The sequence below is a fragment of the Haliotis rufescens genome, unplaced genomic scaffold (assembly GCF_023055435.1).
Source record: "Haliotis rufescens isolate VD_foot unplaced genomic scaffold, xgHalRufe1.0.p SCAF_32, whole genome shotgun sequence".
NCBI classification, from domain to species: Eukaryota; Metazoa; Mollusca; class Gastropoda; order Lepetellida; family Haliotidae; genus Haliotis; species Haliotis rufescens.
Window position 1 is genome coordinate 5,577,185 of NW_025964024.1, and position 18,815 is coordinate 5,595,999.

The 18,815-nt window shown below is 41.6% G+C and overlaps 1 protein-coding gene across 1 annotated transcript; it reads left to right on the plus strand.

Annotated features, from left to right (window-relative positions):
• The first annotated feature begins 2,495 nt into the window (after nt 1–2,495).
• Nucleotides 2,496–18,358, plus strand: LOC124147691 (vitelline envelope sperm lysin receptor-like). The gene is made up of 10 exons (XM_046518420.2): nt 2,496–2,601; nt 2,770–2,820; nt 3,217–3,259; nt 7,804–7,988; nt 9,323–9,477; nt 12,444–12,592; nt 13,409–13,496; nt 15,615–15,768; nt 16,099–16,150; nt 18,175–18,358. The coding sequence occupies exons 2-10, from the start codon at nt 2,779–2,781 to the stop codon at nt 18,324–18,326; spliced, it is 1,020 nt and encodes a 339-aa protein (XP_046374376.2). The 5' UTR covers nt 2,496–2,601; nt 2,770–2,778; the 3' UTR covers nt 18,327–18,358.
• The last annotated feature ends 457 nt before the right edge of the window (nt 18,359–18,815 follow it).

Sequence of the window (18,815 nt, forward strand, 5' to 3'; positions counted from 1 at the left end):
CAGTGTCGTTTACTAGCCCAGTTATATACTGTTTTTTTTTAAAAATCTGGTATTCGCCTCTGGTATTATCCCTGAATAATTGTTAACAGAAATAATAAAACCAATTTACAAACATAAGGGTGATCCATCTGACCCACATTCATACAGACCAATAACATTGCTGAGTTGCTTCGGTAAGTATTTACAAGTATTCTAAATGACCGTTTAATTATTTTTTAGAAGAACACGCTCTTATAAGTGAGTGAGTGAGTGAGTGAGTATGGTTTTACGCCGCATTTAGAAATGTTCCAGCAAAATCACGGCGGGGGACACCAGAAATGGGCTTCACATATTGTACCCATGTCGGGAATCGAACCCGGAGTCTTCGGCGTGACGAGCGAACGCTTTAACCACAAGGCTACCCGACCGCCCCAGCTTAGCGCAGGTTGGCTTAAGAAAGAAGATTTCAAGGACAGATAATATACTTGTTATTCATATGTTAACACCGATATTACATATAAGGGGAAATTCTGTCACTCCTTTTGTTTTCAATCCTTCTAAATCACCTGGAATCCTTTAAATCGGTAACGAATGCGAATGCGAGATATGTCATCAGGTATCAGTATCCTTCATTAACTGCTAAGCCAACAACTTTTAAGTAGGGACTTTCGTGTTGTGTAAGGAAATGATGTCAGTGTATCAGATACTTTATGCATTGTAGAAGAAGAAAAGAAAAAGAAGAAGATTTTATTAACGTCTCACTTGTATACCACATTTTTGTTAAAATAAATTAAAAATATAGTTACATTAAAGTTGTATACAACCAATCGCACAGCGATTTATGAGAGACGGTACATTGTAAACAGGCACATAGTAAAAAAAAACCAAAAGCTAAATATTAAAATATACATACATTAATATACAATACAATGTTTAAGACTCAATGATATAAAATATTCCTCCGGGTATATAAAATGTCATGGCAGGTTCTGGCACAGTAAAAGGTGAGGTCATCAGTTGATAGAATCCTAATATATTTATCTTGCTCTGTCAAAGAAGTAAAATCTATCCATAAACTATTGCACTTGTTGATGAGGCTAAAACGTATTTCGTCGTAAAGGGGACAGAATAAAAGGACATGCTTCTCATCTTCCATGACATTTTTGCAGTTAAGACACAGCCGCATCTCTCTGGGTATGTTCTCGTATCTGCCCGTTGCGATCCGCAGAGGGGCCACGCCCAGTCTAAACTTTGCTAGTGCACTTCTGGGTTTGCGTGGGATTGGTGGACTGACATAGCTTTCTTGTCCATATTCACTCTTAAATTGTTTGTACGACCGTAACTTGCTGCTTCCACTATGTGCTGCTTCACTCCGGATTGTTTCCTCCCATGACTGTTTGTATCTGTTAAAGTGAGTCAGTGTGAGTGTGTATGGTTTTACGCCGCATTTAGCAATATCCCAGCAATATCACCGCGGGGGACACCAGAAATGGGCTTCAAACATTGTACCCATGTCGGGAATCGAACCCGGGTCTTCGGCGTGACGAGCGAACGCTTTAACCACTAGGCTACCCGACCGCCCCTATCTGTTAAAGACGGTATCATGTACAGTTTTAATAAAGAGACCCTTTTCCAGAGTGCCGTCGTATAGAATGAAATGACCCAAGTTGAAGTTCTGTAAAAAGTTCCTCACACGATGATTCCAGTTTTTCAATTGTATTTTAAGTATTGGGCCAATGGGACTCCGAAAAAGGCTGAGATTCCCTTTTATAATTACCAAACAGGCCTCAAAGTGTCAGCAACAAATAGTTCATAATAGGATGGAGATTATTAAATATCTTTAAGTGGTATTTTCAGAATTCTTTTGAAGTTCATTCTTTTCATACGATTTATATTTTAAATGTGTCAAAAACTGTTTTCACATGCTTGTGAATTTTCATTGCATGTTATGTTTGTATTGTTTGTATAATAAAGTACGTATATTTGTTCAAAGGATAAACATGGTTCACAAAGACTACGAGACTAAGAGCTCAGAAGTCATATATCTACAAACAAATAATTTTTTATGTAAATCCACCCTTTTTACTAATATAACTAAATATATAACTAACTGTTATATTATAATGTTAGTAAAATATAAAATAGTACTAGTATAATAGTACTAACTGTTATTTTATGTTTGCAACATATATAACTTATATATTACAACATTTGTAAAATACACAACTGCTATTTTATAATGTTTGTAAAAATATACAACTGTGATAATAATTATAATGTTTGTTAAACTTGTAACTGTTATGTTATAATGATTTTAAAATATGTGACATGTTATAATTTTTGTAAAATATAAATGTTTGTAAAATGTATATTTGTTGTAACATAATGTTTGTCAAATATACAACTGTTATAGTATACTGTTTGTAATGTACGGAAATGCAGATTAGTAGACAATATAAAACGCGATCTTGGTCGGGGAAGCGCTACAAATTTAACGGAAATACCTGAGACAAGGATTAGCGGTCCTTGCGCACATCCGGGCATTTGGCACGAGATTTACATGCGCGGAGGTCCCAGTGACTTTTGTTTCTGCAGGTGCTTTCGAGAAGGGTCATTGTGGAGGTAGGTTGAACGCCTTCGTTGATTTATGCTTTTGTTGAACGAGCATAGAAAGATGTTTTTTTAGGAAATAAATGAGGAATAAATGAGGGGAATAATGCTTAGTTATTAAATTCCAATTGATATGGACGTGTATACAGATTCCACCTGATTTGTGTTTCCATTTTTCAGTATTCGATCATGGCGTCGACTCGTGCAGCCTTCGTCTTAGCTTTGGTCGTTGTGAGTGTCAAGACACATTATATTACGCCAGGAGAAGGTTAAAATGTCTTTAGAATTATCTGTGCTCGTATAAAGTCACCGTACCTGTGAAAAGTGGTGGGGAATGAGAAATGTAGTGAAATTCATCGTTATTTTATCAGATGTCAGTGACACTGGACCTCTGACAATCTGTTTGTTGTTTAACGCCGCACTGAGCAATATTCCAGCTATATTACGACGGTCTGTAAATAATCGAGTCTGGGCCAAACAATCTAGTGTTTGACATCATGAACATCGTTCCACTCAATTGGGATACTATGACATGCATCAACCAAGTCAGCAAACCTGACCAAAACATTTTAATTTTTTTCGCCACATTACTTCAGTTTTACGGTTAAAACTCTCCACTTGTTTCAGGCCATCGTTCGTGCGGTTCCTCCTGCAGGATACATCATAGACGGTACGTGGAGGGGAGGCTGGGTTGGAAGCGGTTGCACTGCAATGTTTAAAAGTTGGAAATACTGCAATATTTCAAAGTAAAGAATACTGCAATATTTGAACATATTGTATTGTTCTTCCCACGAAATGGCCAGGCAGAATTAGCTGTTCGCCAGCTGTTTCTAATAAAAATGAATTTTGTCAAAAGTACTGAACACGAGAGAGTTGCCATCTCTCACAGGCGCTGCTCTGAAATTAAAGTACTCATGGAAATGAAAAACCCTGTTTTGCTGGATTTAATAATCGACACAAAGCATTACGTAGATATAAATACGAAATAACCAAACAGGAGGTAATTTGTAGGCACTTTCAACATTCAAAAATAAAACTGAGTCCAAATTGACATGGCAGAAACAGGCTATAGGCATTATGCAAATTAGCCTGAAAAAAAGGTTATCAAAACAATAGAAATAACAGCTATGTTGTCGCAGAGGCTTATGCAGGGTAATGGAGAGACACAAAAACATGCTGTTTTTACAACCGGATTTATTCCAAGGATGGTCCACAATCAGTGGTTATGATGATGAAGAAACCCTAAAACACAATATTTACAAAATGTAGGCAAACATCATAACCAATAGATCATTAAAAGAATACTGCCATTATACATCCATTACATGTTTTTGATATGCCAATCAATAAGATATAATGTGAACACTTCTTTACATTTAGTACCGTAAAGCATGTTATGGAGGATATCTCCTCAGTGAGGATGATATCACTGAATACACTACAAAGCAATTAAATAATACTATATTAAGCAATATAATATTACAATAGTATAGACAATTATGCCATGACATGTTGACATAAATATATGTATAACTAAGGGAAGTAACCCTCACCTCGTCTAAGGGACGGGGGCCAAACCACCAGATGTCATCAAAACTGGTCATCCAGTATCTTGCGTGACCTGATAAATGATATATAACTACATGAATCTTACTGGTATGGTAAACATCACATACATTGTATACATGGTATGTGAAACCCATCTAGCAGTATAACAATCAACATTTTTAGGCATTTCATATGTATGATAAAATCAACAAATATACTGTTTTGGTATTTTACACTTTCATGATAAAATAGTACCAATACATGCTTAAATCTAGTACTCATTATGCATATACCTCAATGGTAACATCTTACAATATTTAAATATATATTGCACTAACATGAATATACTGATAATTCATGTTTATAACATATACATGATATACTGTTCTTATGGAACATAAATGACTTAATATGAGTGTGTTGTTGTTGTTGCATTAGGTGTTTAAGAGGTCGCCTTCTGCCTTGGCAATTTCGGCTGACCTGTCCCTCTTTGGGACTCCTGTGTGTGAGAAGGGTTCACATATCTATTGTGACATAATTTCTGTTTTTGCATTGATATGATTTCTATTTTCTTATATTGATATGATTTCATTTTTATCCTTGGCTGCTCTGTTCATATACGTTCGAGCAGCTGTCCATCTCTCAGAAATAGAGTTAGTTTGGCCTTCGCTATTGCATCTCTTGGCTTTAAGAGATCTATGACAGATAGCGGATCTAACTGCAATTCTTGTTTTAACCTAGCCCGGGCTGGGGCATGGTCTTGACATTCTAGTAACAGGTGGTCAATGGTTTCAGCCTGATTGCAAGATGAACAAACCTTGTCATAGTGCTTTTTGTGACCAAATCTGAGGCGTGAGATAGCAGTTTCAATTTTCCTTTCATTTGAGTATGAGTTTGGCTTTTGCTGGACCTTGGGTTGAATTTTGTATAGCCATCTGCCGATCTTACTTGCGTCCCATTGGGTTTGCCATCTTTTGGCTATGGAGGCTTTGATTTTGCTTTTTATCTCTAGTTTACTAAAGGGAATAGGCTGTATATCCGCTTTGTCTAGAGATAGCTTCGCCAGTGAGTCTGCTTTTTCATTTCCATGAATATCTATGTGAGAGGGGATCCAACACAGCTCCACCTGTTGCCCTTGGTCCGATAGTTTTGTATATTCGTATGGAATAGTGTTGACTGTGTTTGGCTTGGAGTTTGAGTTTCTTCCACTGATGGCCTGAAGTGCACTTAGCGAGTCTGATAGGATGACTGCCTTTGCTTCCGGGAGTTCCGGTATGAGTTTGAGTGCATGATGAATTGCCTCCAATTCAGCCGTGAATACTGACTGACCATCGGGCAAGCGAACTGCATGTGCTTGGGGTTTGGAGCTGTGGATATGGATCCCGTAACCAGCACTGTTGTTGATAGGATTCTTGGATCCATCAGTGTATATATGGGCCCAGCTGTCCCAGGTAGTTTGAATTTTAGTGATAGCTACTGATCGTAGTAGGGTTGGGTTTTCTCTTTTAGTGACTTCTGATGTTAAAGCAGTGTCAACTTTGGGAGTTTGTAAAGTCCAGGGAGGGTGTAACCCTTTGTAGTGACTTTCTGGAGGCTGAATGTCATCGCAATTGTGACTTCGAATGAGTTCACGTACTAATATCCCAGATGGCTTTAGTGAGGGATTTTTTCGAGCTAGGGCCTCATCTCGAGCGTCTTTGTCTTGCCATATCTTTTTAACCAAAGGGTTTGATGTTCGTCCCCAGAACGATAATATTGCATGCTCTCGTCTTAAATATGAGTGTACTAAAATACATAATATATACTAGAAACCTAAGTACAATGATAATAAATATATTTAACTCACCACAAACGGAACTGTCCTTTCCCAGTGAGAGTTGTGACTAGAAAATGGTGCACAAGTAAAGGTATGAAGTACATTACCAAGGTGGTCATGTGACGCGGGAAATACAAAGCCAGGCCAAGCTGACCAGCAGAGAACAATAGGCTAGGCTGAGACCGCAGTAGCCTTAGCACAAAGAATCAATCACCACATGTTAGATTATGTTACTGAGGTGTGAGTTAGTGGACTAAGTAAACTAATTTATTTAATAAATACACTAATCCTAAAATACCTTTGTTTTGGATAAGTTTATACTAAACTACTTTTAAAATAATCCCAAATATATACATCCTGCCACATGTACATAATAATAATGACATGTAAGTTGTTGTTTGAGAAGGGAATATGTTACTTTTACGTTCTGATATTTTGAAGATGATTCACTATCCCACAATGCCACTCACAAATCACTAACCACTGACAAATCACATGCACGTGGGTTTCAAGCACCTGTTTTCACCTGTCAAGGTGTCATAGGTCATGGACATTCACCTTGATCTACTAACACCTGGTTATGCTTAGTTTCACAATAGTCTGTTTTGTTCATATTTTTACACACTTTTACGTGTAAAAAGACATAAAAACCTTTGATACGCTGTATTTGTGCTAAGGCCCAATTAGTACTAGTTGAGTTGTTCGAATATTCATATATTTTGTATATTAACTGCATTTATTTAAAATCTGAGATCGAAAAAAGTTTTTTTTCATTTCCGTGTGTACTTTAGTAACAATAAGCATGTTATCACGCCCTAAAGACATTGCACACAATTGCCAATTTCATTGGTTGATTACACAATATATTTGATCCATCTCACCTTAAACAGTTGCCCAGGCGATATTTTGTGCTCGAGATTTATTCGTTGAACAGTTTAGTATTAACTAAATGACTTCTTACATGTACAATAGATAAGGCTCACTCTAAGGCGCCTTTGGGCACGCCAGAAACCTATGACCTCGGGGTTGAATCCCGATTCTCCCCGATTGTTTCTCCGTTTGTCAGCACCAAAGTGGTAAACGTCAAAGAACTGCGCATGCATCACTTCGGGCTTTCCTCGGACGTTAAGCTGACACGCCGTGATATAACTGGAATACTGTTAAAAGCGGCGTTACAAACAACTCTCACTAACTCACATAATTTCATTCATTTGCATAAGCGCCTAGGCGTAGTCATCATGGCTTCGACGCTATGTACTCTTTCTACTTTCTATGACGTTTACTTGTATAGATATGTAAGCAGCTAAAGAAATGATATCCTCTCTCCTAACCCAGTCAAGAGAAACAATTTTTTTTCACCTGGCACCGCCTCCATGGTCTAGTGGATAGAGCGACTGCCCGGAGAGCGGAAGGTCGATGGTTCGACCCCCGGCCGCATCATTCCAAATACGTTAAAAGATGGTACTTTTTGTTACCCTGCCTGGCGCTCGTGATTCAGGGAATAAAACAGCTCGGCTCGGAGTCGGCATACTGTGAGTGGGATCCATGTTAAACTGGGGCGGGTAGCCACGCCGAAGACCCGGGTTCGATTTCCCACCTTGGTACAATGTGTGAAGCCCATTCGGGTATCCCCCGCCGTGATATTGCTGAATATTGCTGAAAACGGCTTAAAATCAAACTCACTCCTTGTTAAGCTGCGGCAAGGACCAGCACTTTAAATCTGGACAAGGACGAGCACTCATGCACATCGCTATATTACGGCAATAATCTTGGACACGCCGTTAACCCGTCTTCACCTGTTTTATCTGGCATATTCGGATGCTTGATGTTGATTTCGTGTTGTTTCCCAGTGAAACCCTCCTGCGGTCCTGATACTGTCGCGGATGGCTACGTGGAGGTGGTCACCGACCTGAACGCCAATGCGAAGGCGGTGTGTTTGGGTGGTACGACCCACAAGTTTTCCAAAGTGGACAACGTCAAATTACGGCTCAATGTCTCCTATGCAGGTCGCGGCAACTCCCCCTGTATATTCGAAGTGAGTTGATCTGAGAATATGTTTTGTTATTGTTTGTTATATATTCACCACTGCAATTAAGCGCACTGAACATGTGGGTGCCAACCCCCCTTTTGGTAGCCGGATGCCGAGCATTAAGTGGTATTCCGGATGCCGCGGTGTAGTAGCTGGGTGTTTACCCGAAAATTTATTTTTCGTTTGTTTATTTTTGCAGAGTGACAAATCAATTTAATATTCAGCACTGTGCTATAAACACGTATGGTCATGCATGATGTGTGAAAACCCCAGACTATTTACTTCAACCAGCCGTGTACACGGATAGGACTCTTTTATATTGGATGCCACGTGGCATGCCTTATGCCTATAGGTGGGGTTTGGAACTCTCAAAAATTGATTGTATGATGTCTGGGGCTCAAAACGAGTCTGGTGATAGTGTAGAGGCCGCCTTTATATGCCTTCAGCAACCCGTGCTTGCCGCAAGCGGCGACTATGCTTGTGTAAGAGGCGACTAACGGGATCGGGTGGTCAGGCTCACCGACTTAGTTGATGCATATCCCAATTGATGCATATCATCGTATCCCAATTGCGTAGATCGATGCTCATGATATCAATCACTGGATTGTCTGGTCCAGACTCGATTTTTTTACAGACCGCCGTCATATAGCTGGCTTATAGCTGAGAACGGCGTTAAACAAGAAACAAAACAAACAATATCAAGAATCAAGAATTGTTATTGTACAGAACACCCTCGTAGGGCAGGGTACAAACTATCCACATGGACATAAATATAACTATCAACATGAAAGGTTGATATGCATAATGCACATTATATATATACATATTACATATTATTTCATTCAGTGTATAAACATTTATATATATATATATATATATATATATATATATATATATATATATATATATATATATATATTATATATATATATATATATATATATATATATATATAAATCATGAGGTGGCTGGCAGCTGTACTTTAATGATGCTGATACTGTATAGATAGGACATAATAATCATAAGGTCATATCTAGATGTTGTCTATAAGAGAGGTTCTTTTAATAAAATATGTCGGAGATAATTTGTGAAACATTTTGCTCTTTCAGGACAGGGGTTCAGGATATTTGCTAAGATTTTATTATCATTTTGGCAGTTTTGTAAGTCTAGTGTTCGAAGAAGTATCTGCCTTTCATTCTGATAATTTGGACAGTACAAAAGGAAGTGTTTCTCATCTTCTATCTTATTTAGGTTACATAATTTACACATTCTCTGGTCGACAGGCGTGTTTTGTGCCTGGAAGTATTGCCAGAGCGTCGTAAAATCCTTGATTTTTGTAGAAACGGAAGGGCGTGGATGTGTATGTCATCAGCGTCACTGTGGCCTACGGACAGACAGGTGGCATGATCCAGCAGAAGTCCGAGCAGTACACTGTGACCTGTACATTCAGTGCCGCGGGGGGTGTGGGCACCGTAAAGCACACGATTCACGAAGGGTAGGTACAATGTATATCCGGAGGCTTGTTTTCGTTACCACGGGAAAGTGAGCACCGCCCAACACACGTCTTCAGCAACCCGCGATTGTCGTCAGTGGCGACGGAAGGTGGTCAGACTGGCTTACTTGGTTGATGCATGTCACTTTATCCTAATTGCCTGGATCGATGCGCATGATATCAATCACTGGATTATCTGGTCCAGACTCGATTATTTACAGACCGCCGTCATATAGCTGGACTATTGCTAAGTGCGGCGTTAAACAACAAACAAAACATCATAGTTCCTGGATATGGGCGATTGATCAAATGTGGATTTATCCGCCGCTACAAACTGGGAGTGGCCAAGACAATAAAAACAAGTGCTTGAACCATATGTTCACATGTTCTAAATTATTTTACCAAGGAATAATAGATCACACATATTATACCCATACACACCAAAATAAACGTTACTTCTATCACCTTGTAACCGTTACTCAACGTAATAATTGCACTTATATTTAAGTCACCAATTATTTGCATACTAATGGCATATTTGTCTGCAACCCAGATCCGATTACACAAAGCAATCGTACAGCTGAGGTGGTCGTAACTCCCATGCTTCACACACTTTCGATTGTCGCTACGCTCGCTGTATGGAACGCGTCACTAGCCCCATGATAATTTTAATGTATAGTTAAATGTATCAAGTTCACAAAAGTCATGTATGTTAACGAAAGTAGGTAACGAGAAAAGTAACCATGCTGCTTATGAAGTTCAATAATAAAACCTTGATAATGGATCTTTTAATACATATTCATGAAGACACCTCACTTTTGGGGCGATATAATAGCCCATTGGTTAAAGCGTTTGCTCACCACACCGAAGACCCTGGTTCGATTCCCCTTATGGGTATAATGTGTGTGGCCCTTTTCTGGTGTCCCTCGCCGTGATATTGCTGGAATATTGCTAAAAGCGGCGATAAACCATACTGGCTTACTCTAAACTTTAAGGTCTTGATTCACAATTTGCAAACGGATGTTAATATACGGCGCACTGCGGATGTCTGTGTGTCGTTTGGAGCATGATAATGTAACACGTGTTTGTTTAATGTGAACATTACACAATGACACAACCGTATATAACGCTTATGCAATGCCACAGCTTGCTGAAAATTAACGTCTACGCGCCGTGGGAATGCAGCAAACAGGGATGACGCAAAACGAATTGCCAGACATTTTAATGTTCATCAAAACACAATCATCTCATTGGTGAGTGACGTTATTTACAGCAGGGCAACACTCATGACTTGGCACAGGCCGGTCGTCCACGTGTCACGTCATCAGCAAGGCGGACATTTTCGGTTGGTACATCTACGGAATCAATACTAAGTGCCAAATTAAGCGCTCGAACAGTTTCAGTGTTGAGACCAATAAGTGGCAGATCCGTACGCAAACGGTTGAGAGAGCACAACATCCGGTCCCGACGTCAAGCAATAGGCCACCTTGGTGTAGAGAGCATTGAGTTTCAGAAGACTGGGGCACTATAATGTTCACAGATGACTGTTTTATGTGGACAGCTCTGGTGGTCCTTCAAGGGTCTACAGGCGTCCACTAGAGCGTTTTAGCGACGCTGGCAGTTAACAGCGTCAAGTAGAGGGTGGAAGAGGGTATTGTTCTAACATCAAGGCTTGGTTGGTCGTTTAACGCCACACTCAGCAATATTCCAGCCATATGACGGCGCTCTGTAAATAATCGAGTCTGGACCAGACAGTCCAGTGATCGACATCTGAACATCGATCCAGGCAATTAGGATACGATGAAATTCATCAACCAAGTCAGCGAGCCTGACCACCCGATCCCGTAGTCGCCTTACGACAAGCATAGTCGCAGTTTACGGCAAGCATGGGTTGCTGAAGACCTACTCTACCCCGGATCTTCACGGGTTAAAAATACAGTGATTTGTTCATCATATACACATGATGATATTGAATCATTAATACGGCGAACAGTGAATGCATGATTGATATCAATAGTAAGTCCAGTAGGTAGTTTCAAGGCTCATAGGAAGCGGTACTGGAAACAGGATGGGCCACAAGATGACCAGTTAAACATACAAGTTGCAAGGCAATGGTTGTGCGAGGTTAAGCCAAAGGGAGATAATTTCGTTCTTTTAAATCATACAAGCACGCTAAGCGAGAATTCCAACGTCTGTCAAAGCGGTCTTGTTCTGAGAAATTTTGTTCGGACTTAAATCAAACTTGAGGCTGACGTGAATACGTTTTGAAAGTCTGTGAGAAATCTACGTAATCAGAAGATGGAAGTTGATAAACTTGTGTGTGACGACTTTAATGTAACCCCCACTGACCTGTCAGCTTTCAGCCAGATTTTATGCGTATCTGACAAAGCCATATGACTCAACAGTTCGATCAAGACTTTAAACATAGCATGGACTGTGAAATGGTGAAATTAGCCTCTAGTAGTGAAACTAATTCCTGTGTTGATAATGCATGTGTGCAGAAATATTCATTCACGAAGTCACTAGACATGTACGGAAACTGATGAGGAACATATCGCCTGGCCCTGACAACAATAACTTTGAACATGGGGTGTTTGATGATGGGCTTCTGGTGAAGAAGTTAGCACTATTATTTCATGCTATTCTTACGTAGGCGCCCCGTGAAGATCGGGTGGTCAGGCCAGCTGATTTGGTTGATGCATGTCATCGTATCCCAATTGCGTGAATCGATGCTCGTGATATAAATCACTATTGTCTCTCTATAAAGAAGAGACTATGCTTCTCATGAGGCGATTAACGCTGACTTGGTTGAAGCATGTTATCTTATCCCAATTGCGTTGATCGATGCTCATGTCAATCATCGAATTGTTAGGCTCGAGCGAGTGTTTACTGACCGCTGTCATATAGATGGAATATTGCTGAGTGCGGCATTGAACAACCAACAAAAGACAATTGTGGTCGTATTCCAGACTGATAGCACCACTGGAGGTGCAGCACAACACGGGACGCGAATCCAAATCCACGGTGACCCTGAACGTCGTGGATGTTCTTGGCAATGACTTGACAGGGTCTGACCTTCACCTGGTCAAGACTGTGCAACTCAAGGCCGTAAGTAAAGGTAAGTATGACGGCTCGACTCGTCCTACCACCGATTTTCTCTGTTGGGAGTCCAGGGCCCCGTTCCACAAAACAATCTTATCGCTAAGACGATCTCAACTCCCATACTTTTACATGGACTTACGACAATCGTAGCGCTAAAGGTTCCCAGGTTCGAATAGTCCTCAGTACGGTAGTGCCTCATGCTTAACCGACCCGTGAAGATCTGGGGTAGAAAAGGTCTTCAGCAACCCTTGTTTGCCGTAAAAGGAGACTAACGGGATCGGTGGTCTGGCTCGCTGTCATGGTTGTTGCTTATCATCGATCCCAATTGCGTGGATTAATGCTCATGATATCAATCACTGGATTGTCTGGTCCAGACTCGATTATTTACAGAGCGCCATTATGTAGCTGGAATATTGCTGAGTGCGGCGTTAAACAACAAACCAACCAAATCGTGCTTAACCCCATTGGGATCCCAGGTTGGAATTGGTTCCCAGCAACCATTGCTGGACGACATAGGCGACTAAATGGATCGGATGGTCAGGTTCGGCCTTGGTGGATTGCTTGTCATCGTATCCCAACGGCGTGGATTGTTACGGCGTAAATATAGGTGATGCCTGCATTCGATCGGGCAATAGATCTGCAAGACATACAGGTACGCACACTGAAGACTGAACTGGTTTAAACATTATTACGCACAGTCATGTTGAATTATTGGGGTTCATATTTTGTTCATGTGTATTTGTATTGGGTAAGATTTTACGCAACTTCGTAGCTAATCTTAGGCCCAGGACTAATCTGCATGCGTGGTTATGTATGTTGCTTGTGACTGCAGGCGAACAGGGAGAGAAAGGCTTCAAGCCCGTGTCATGTGATGCTGTTGGTGTGAAGACAAAGAAGCGATACCCTGTTCTAAGGGCTGGGTTCGTGTTCAAAGTTTATTAATACGCTTATTATTCTTTAATTTTCGAAGTTAAAAAGGGGGCACATGTTGTCCAGTCGTCTTAGACGCCGCATTCCACTGTGCAGAGTTGCGTCCCTTGGGCACGCCAGACACCTGTGATTGTGGGTTCGAATCCCGGTTCGGCCCGATTATGTTTCTAGGTTTGTCAGCACCATACCCGTGCTCGTGGGTTTCACCGAAGTAGTAAACGTCTCAGACCTGCATTGATTCGGGCTTTCCTCCCACATTAAGCTGACACGCCTTGATATAACTGGAATACTTTTAAAAGCGGCGTTAAACCTAACTCACTCGAAGTTAAAGAATACAAGTATGACCGACATTGATTACAATGGCCAAATACACGCAGGGAATGTTCGGGTTAAATGCGAGATGTCCCGTCAGCTTCATTAAAATAAATTATCCAATGTCACTATAAATTCCGATGGTTAAGAAAAGATTATGGTTCCAACTAACGATAAAATTATGAATTTGTTTTTCAGATTACTTTTCAGTCTTTAGACAATGTCAGTTTTAAACATAATTCTCAATATCGATAGTCCAATGTTAAATCATTTTTAAAAACAATAGCCCATGTGATATATTTTCAAGATTGAAAGGCTTATGTTGAATCTGTTGAAAGCAAGGTCACATTTCAACATTTCGAATATTGAAAGGCATGAAATGTTGAAATAATATTCTGACAATGTTTTTCAACCTATCAACCTCGGATCAACTAAATTTCAACTGCGAATCAATTTCATGTACCTGATGGGTATGTGGTTAATTGTACATTAACCACGGTCTTCGCCAGATCAATGATTCAGTGAAATGTCTCAGCCCGTTTTGCTTACTAAGCATGCGACGTAACTATTTGTTTAGGCGATTTCTGTGAGTCAAACATATTTGGTTAGTATGTAAGAAGTGGTAGACAGCTAAACCTTGATAATCAATTCGAGAAAACATGCTGATTTGAACAGCCACGTTTAATGCCTTTCAGTGGAAGTTGTGCATTAACGAAAACAGGAAGAGCATGAAATCGACCCGTGGCGATCCGGGGTAGAAATGGTTTTCAGCAACCCATGCTTGTCGTATGAGGCGACTAACGGGATCAGGTGGACGGTTCGTGGTTGATGCTATTTTGTTTGTTGTTTAACGCCACACCAGACAATCCAGCGATTGATATCATAAAGCATCGATCCACGCATTTGGGGTACGATGACATGCATCAACCAAGTCAGTGAGCCTGACCACCCGATCCCGTTAGTCGCCCCTTACAACAAGCATAATCGCTTTTTACGGCAAGCAATGGTTGCTGAAGACCTATTCTACCCCGTATCTTCACAGGTCGGTTGATGCATGTCATCCTATCGGGGATACGTAGGTCGAAACCAACTGCATTGTCTGGTCCAGATTCGATTATTTGGACCCCCGACATAGAGCTGGACTATTGCTGAGTGCGCATTAAACAACAAACAAGAACACATTCAAAGTTCTGATTGTCAGTTGTTGAATTTCTTCCATCTAACATTGAAATTCTCATCGTAGGACTTGAAGCTTCTGTACATTAGTAACACTATGACACAATCACATTGATAATTAAGTGAATCGGGTCATTCAACGCCACCCTGGAACTCAACGCCACCCTGGAACTCAACGCCACCCTGGAACTCAACGCCATCCTGGAACTCAACGCCATCCTGGAACTCAACGCCACCCTGGAACTCAACGCCACCCTGGAACTCAACGCCACCCTGGAACTCAACGAAAATCATTTTTGGGGGGTCAAAGCGTTCGCTCGTCACGCCGAAGACGCGACTTCGATTCCCTCATGGATACAATGTGTGAAGCCCATTTCTGGGGTCCCCCGCCGTGATATTGCTGGAATATTGCTAAAAGCGGCGTAAAACCATATTCCCTGGCGTAAATGATTTGGATCTCCCAAAATATATCATTGAATCACTTGGACACGAACGTAGGGCCAGGTAACGCGGGCACTGTCATCAAGGTATCGGAACCATTTATGGGTATATGCACTGATAGGAATGCGCCTTCGAGTGTTTGCATTTGTAACCACATGTGTTATATGTATTGTTCACAGCTGCGGTGACGGAATTATCTTTCATCGGAACCAAGGGTTCACCACAACTGGCCTTACATCCGTCAGTCCCTACTTCCCTGCCTTCAACGTAGCCTCCGACCCAGTCCTCAGATTCGAGTGCAACTTTACCTTCTGTGACGCGGTCTGTGATGGGGTGCGTGCCACAGTGTTAATGAACAGTCCCTCTCAGCTGTCCGGGTAGATTCTTCAGCAACCCATGCGTTCCGTATGAGGCGACTAACGGGATCGGGTGGTCAGGCTCGCTTACCTGGTTGATGCATGTCATCTTGTCCCAATTGCGTAGATCGATGTTCATGATATCAATCACTGGATTGTCTGGTCCAGACTCGATTATCTACAGACCGCCGTCATATAGCTGGAATATTGCTGAGTGCGGCTTTATAAAACAAACTTTTATGAACCAAAAGGTACATTAAGTTCCTTTAGGAGTACAGTTTATATCGTAAATTTGTTTATATTTCAGAGCAGCTGTAAAAATGCCAAAATTCGAAGATCCATAGGATCTGAAAAAAGCCGTAAGTATAAAGTTGTGTGTAACGCCGTAACCAATGACAATTTCGGCGCAAAATAGGACAAAAGGAACAGGTGTCGAGTACGGGGCTGATGCAATTCACGTTCTTGACCTGCACCACGTGGGGTATCCTTCTATATCATTAAAGGTAGACATCGAAACGTAGTTAAAGGCTAGAAGACCTTCAGTGACACGTGCCTAAATACGACACGTAATTTTTTTCACGTGTCGGCAGTACATCTTGATTAAACGTATCGCAAGAAACACATGATCTATCGGGTCAGACGTTCCCTAGCAACAAGTGTTGGTCGTAAAAGGCGACCAAATGGACTTGTGTTCAAGCCCGATGACTTGGTTGTGTGCTCACAATATTGATCACTGGATTGTCTAGTCCAGACTCGATTACTTCAGGCCGCCGTTCTACAGCTGAACTAGTGCTGAGTGGCGTTAAACGAACAGCTTACTTTTATCTTCGTGAAATTATCTCCATAATGTCGTATGGAAGCGATTTCTGTTATTTTAGGAGAAAAAGTACATCACTATTCTCAGTGTTATATTTTAACATTGTCATTTAGGCTTGACGTAATCAACTGAATCTTTTATGGTAAATCTTATGATTATAAGAAAGCAAGAACATGTATGGGATGTTTTAGTGAGTCCATACAAATCGATATTGTCGGTGAACTGAATATTTCAGAATATTAATATAACGACGATTCGGAAAAGACGGGACCGTCTCCGTGGTCTAGTGGATAATGTTAAAAGATGGTATTTGTTGTTACCCTGTCTGACGCTCTGCATTACGAGAATAACTGGTAAACTGTAGTAGGTTAATTGGCCAACACAAACCGGATTAGTACAAACGCGTGTGCATGCACCTCACCTCACCTCAAATAGCTGCAAAGTTGCTTCACCGGAAAACATAAGTCGTACCCGACTTCAAACGAAGCAAGGGGGCACGGGTGGCCCATTCGTCTGAGGCGCCGCCATTCCCTGTGCAGAGTTGCGTCCCTTGGGCATGCCAGAAACCTGTGATTATGGGGTCGAATCCCGGTTCGCCCCGATTACGTTTCTAGGTTTGTCAGCACCATACCCGTGCTCGTGTGTTTCACCGCCCTGGTAACGTCTGAGACCTGCATGGATTCGGGCTTTCCTCCCACATTAAGCTGACACGCCGTGATATAACTGGAATACTGTTAAAAGCGGCGTTAAACCAAACTCACTCACTCACTCACTCAAACGAAGCAATGGTGTCGAACTGGTCAAGGACGAGGGATGGGGATATTATACCCTGGGTAATCGAGTATGTTAGATTGACAGTCGTATCACGCTCATGTTCCATACACCTATTGACCACTTTCTAGGGGACGGTGGGGAAGTGGTTAAATCACTGACTCGTCACGCCGAAGGCTTCGATTCCCCACATGGCTGTTATCCTCCGACCCCTCTCCCACCGTGACTTGCCTGCCATACTCGCTCACTCTAATGTGATGACCGTGAAGATCCGGGTTAGAATTGGTCTTCAGCAACCCATGCTTGTCTAAAGAGGCGACCATGCTTGTCTAAAGAGGCGACCATGCTTCTCGCGAGAGGCGATTAACGCTGACTTGGTGGATGCATGCTATCTTGTGATGCGTAAATCGATGCTCATGTCAATCACTGAATTGTCTGGCTCAGGCGATTATTTACAGATCGCCGTCATATAGTGGGAATATTGCCCGGTGCCGTGTTAAACAACAAACAACAAAACTTTAATCTTAAGGGGCCCGTAAGGGTCCGTGTTAGTATTCTTCAGCATCCCATGGCCATGGCTGTTAGAGGCGACTATTTTTTTAAGGGGCGACTAACAAGATCGAGTGGTCAGGCTCGCGGACTTGTTTCTAATCGCATCCCAATTGCGTAGATCCATGTTCATGTCAGTCACTGGATTGTTAGGCCCAGACTCGAATATTTAAGGACCGCCGTCTAATAGCTGGCGTGGCGGCGTTGAACTACCCAAACATAATTGACCTGAGTGTTCTTTCGCAGGAGACCCACCACTCATGCTCACAACGCATACCAGTGACTTCATACTCCCAGTCCCGAGAACGCGGAGGTCTGCTACTCAGGACAAGCTAGACAAGTTCCTCCAGAGAAGAAGTCAAATTCAAGCCAAATACAAAAAGCATTTTACACTGTAGTGTTGTTGACAGAAGTAAACGTGTGATTTGTTTGTGTATGTTGTTTGGATTGAGAACCACTGTAGGAGCCATTGTCAGGCATCTTCCCATGTTTACATATTTACTTGTTAACAGGCTGTGACCTGGTAGATTGTGTGGTGTCACACATACTTTCAACAGACTCGATTATGGGCAGGCTATGGTCCGACTGAAATATTGCCGACTGAAGATCCAGGTCAGAAATAGTCTCCAGCAACCCACGCTTGTAAGAGGCGACTAACTGGATCGGGTGGTGGTTCTGATTTGACTGATGCATATCATCGTATCCCAGTTGCCTAGATCGTTGTTCATGGCAGTGATTGCCAATAGACCTCATCAGACACGGCCGCTATGGTAGCCTAGAGGTTAATGCGTTTCCTCAAAACGTCAAAGGTTCGAGTCCCCACACGGGTACAGTTTGCGAAGCTTTTTCTGGTATCCCAAGCCGCGGTAGCATTGGGATAGTGCTTA

Bases quoted from the DNA above. Each gene is read 5' to 3' on its own strand.
- LOC124147691 (XM_046518420.2), top strand. From the start codon at position 2,779: ATGGCGTCGACTCGTGCAGCCTTCGTCTTAGCTTTGGTCGTT. The intron at 3,260-7,803 runs GTACGTGGAGGG...GTTGTTTCCCAG, and splicing joins TGCAGGATACATCATAGACG to TGAAACCCTCCTGCGGTCCT. The intron at 7,989-9,322 runs GTGAGTTGATCT...TGATTTTTGTAG, and splicing joins ACTCCCCCTGTATATTCGAA to AAACGGAAGGGCGTGGATGT.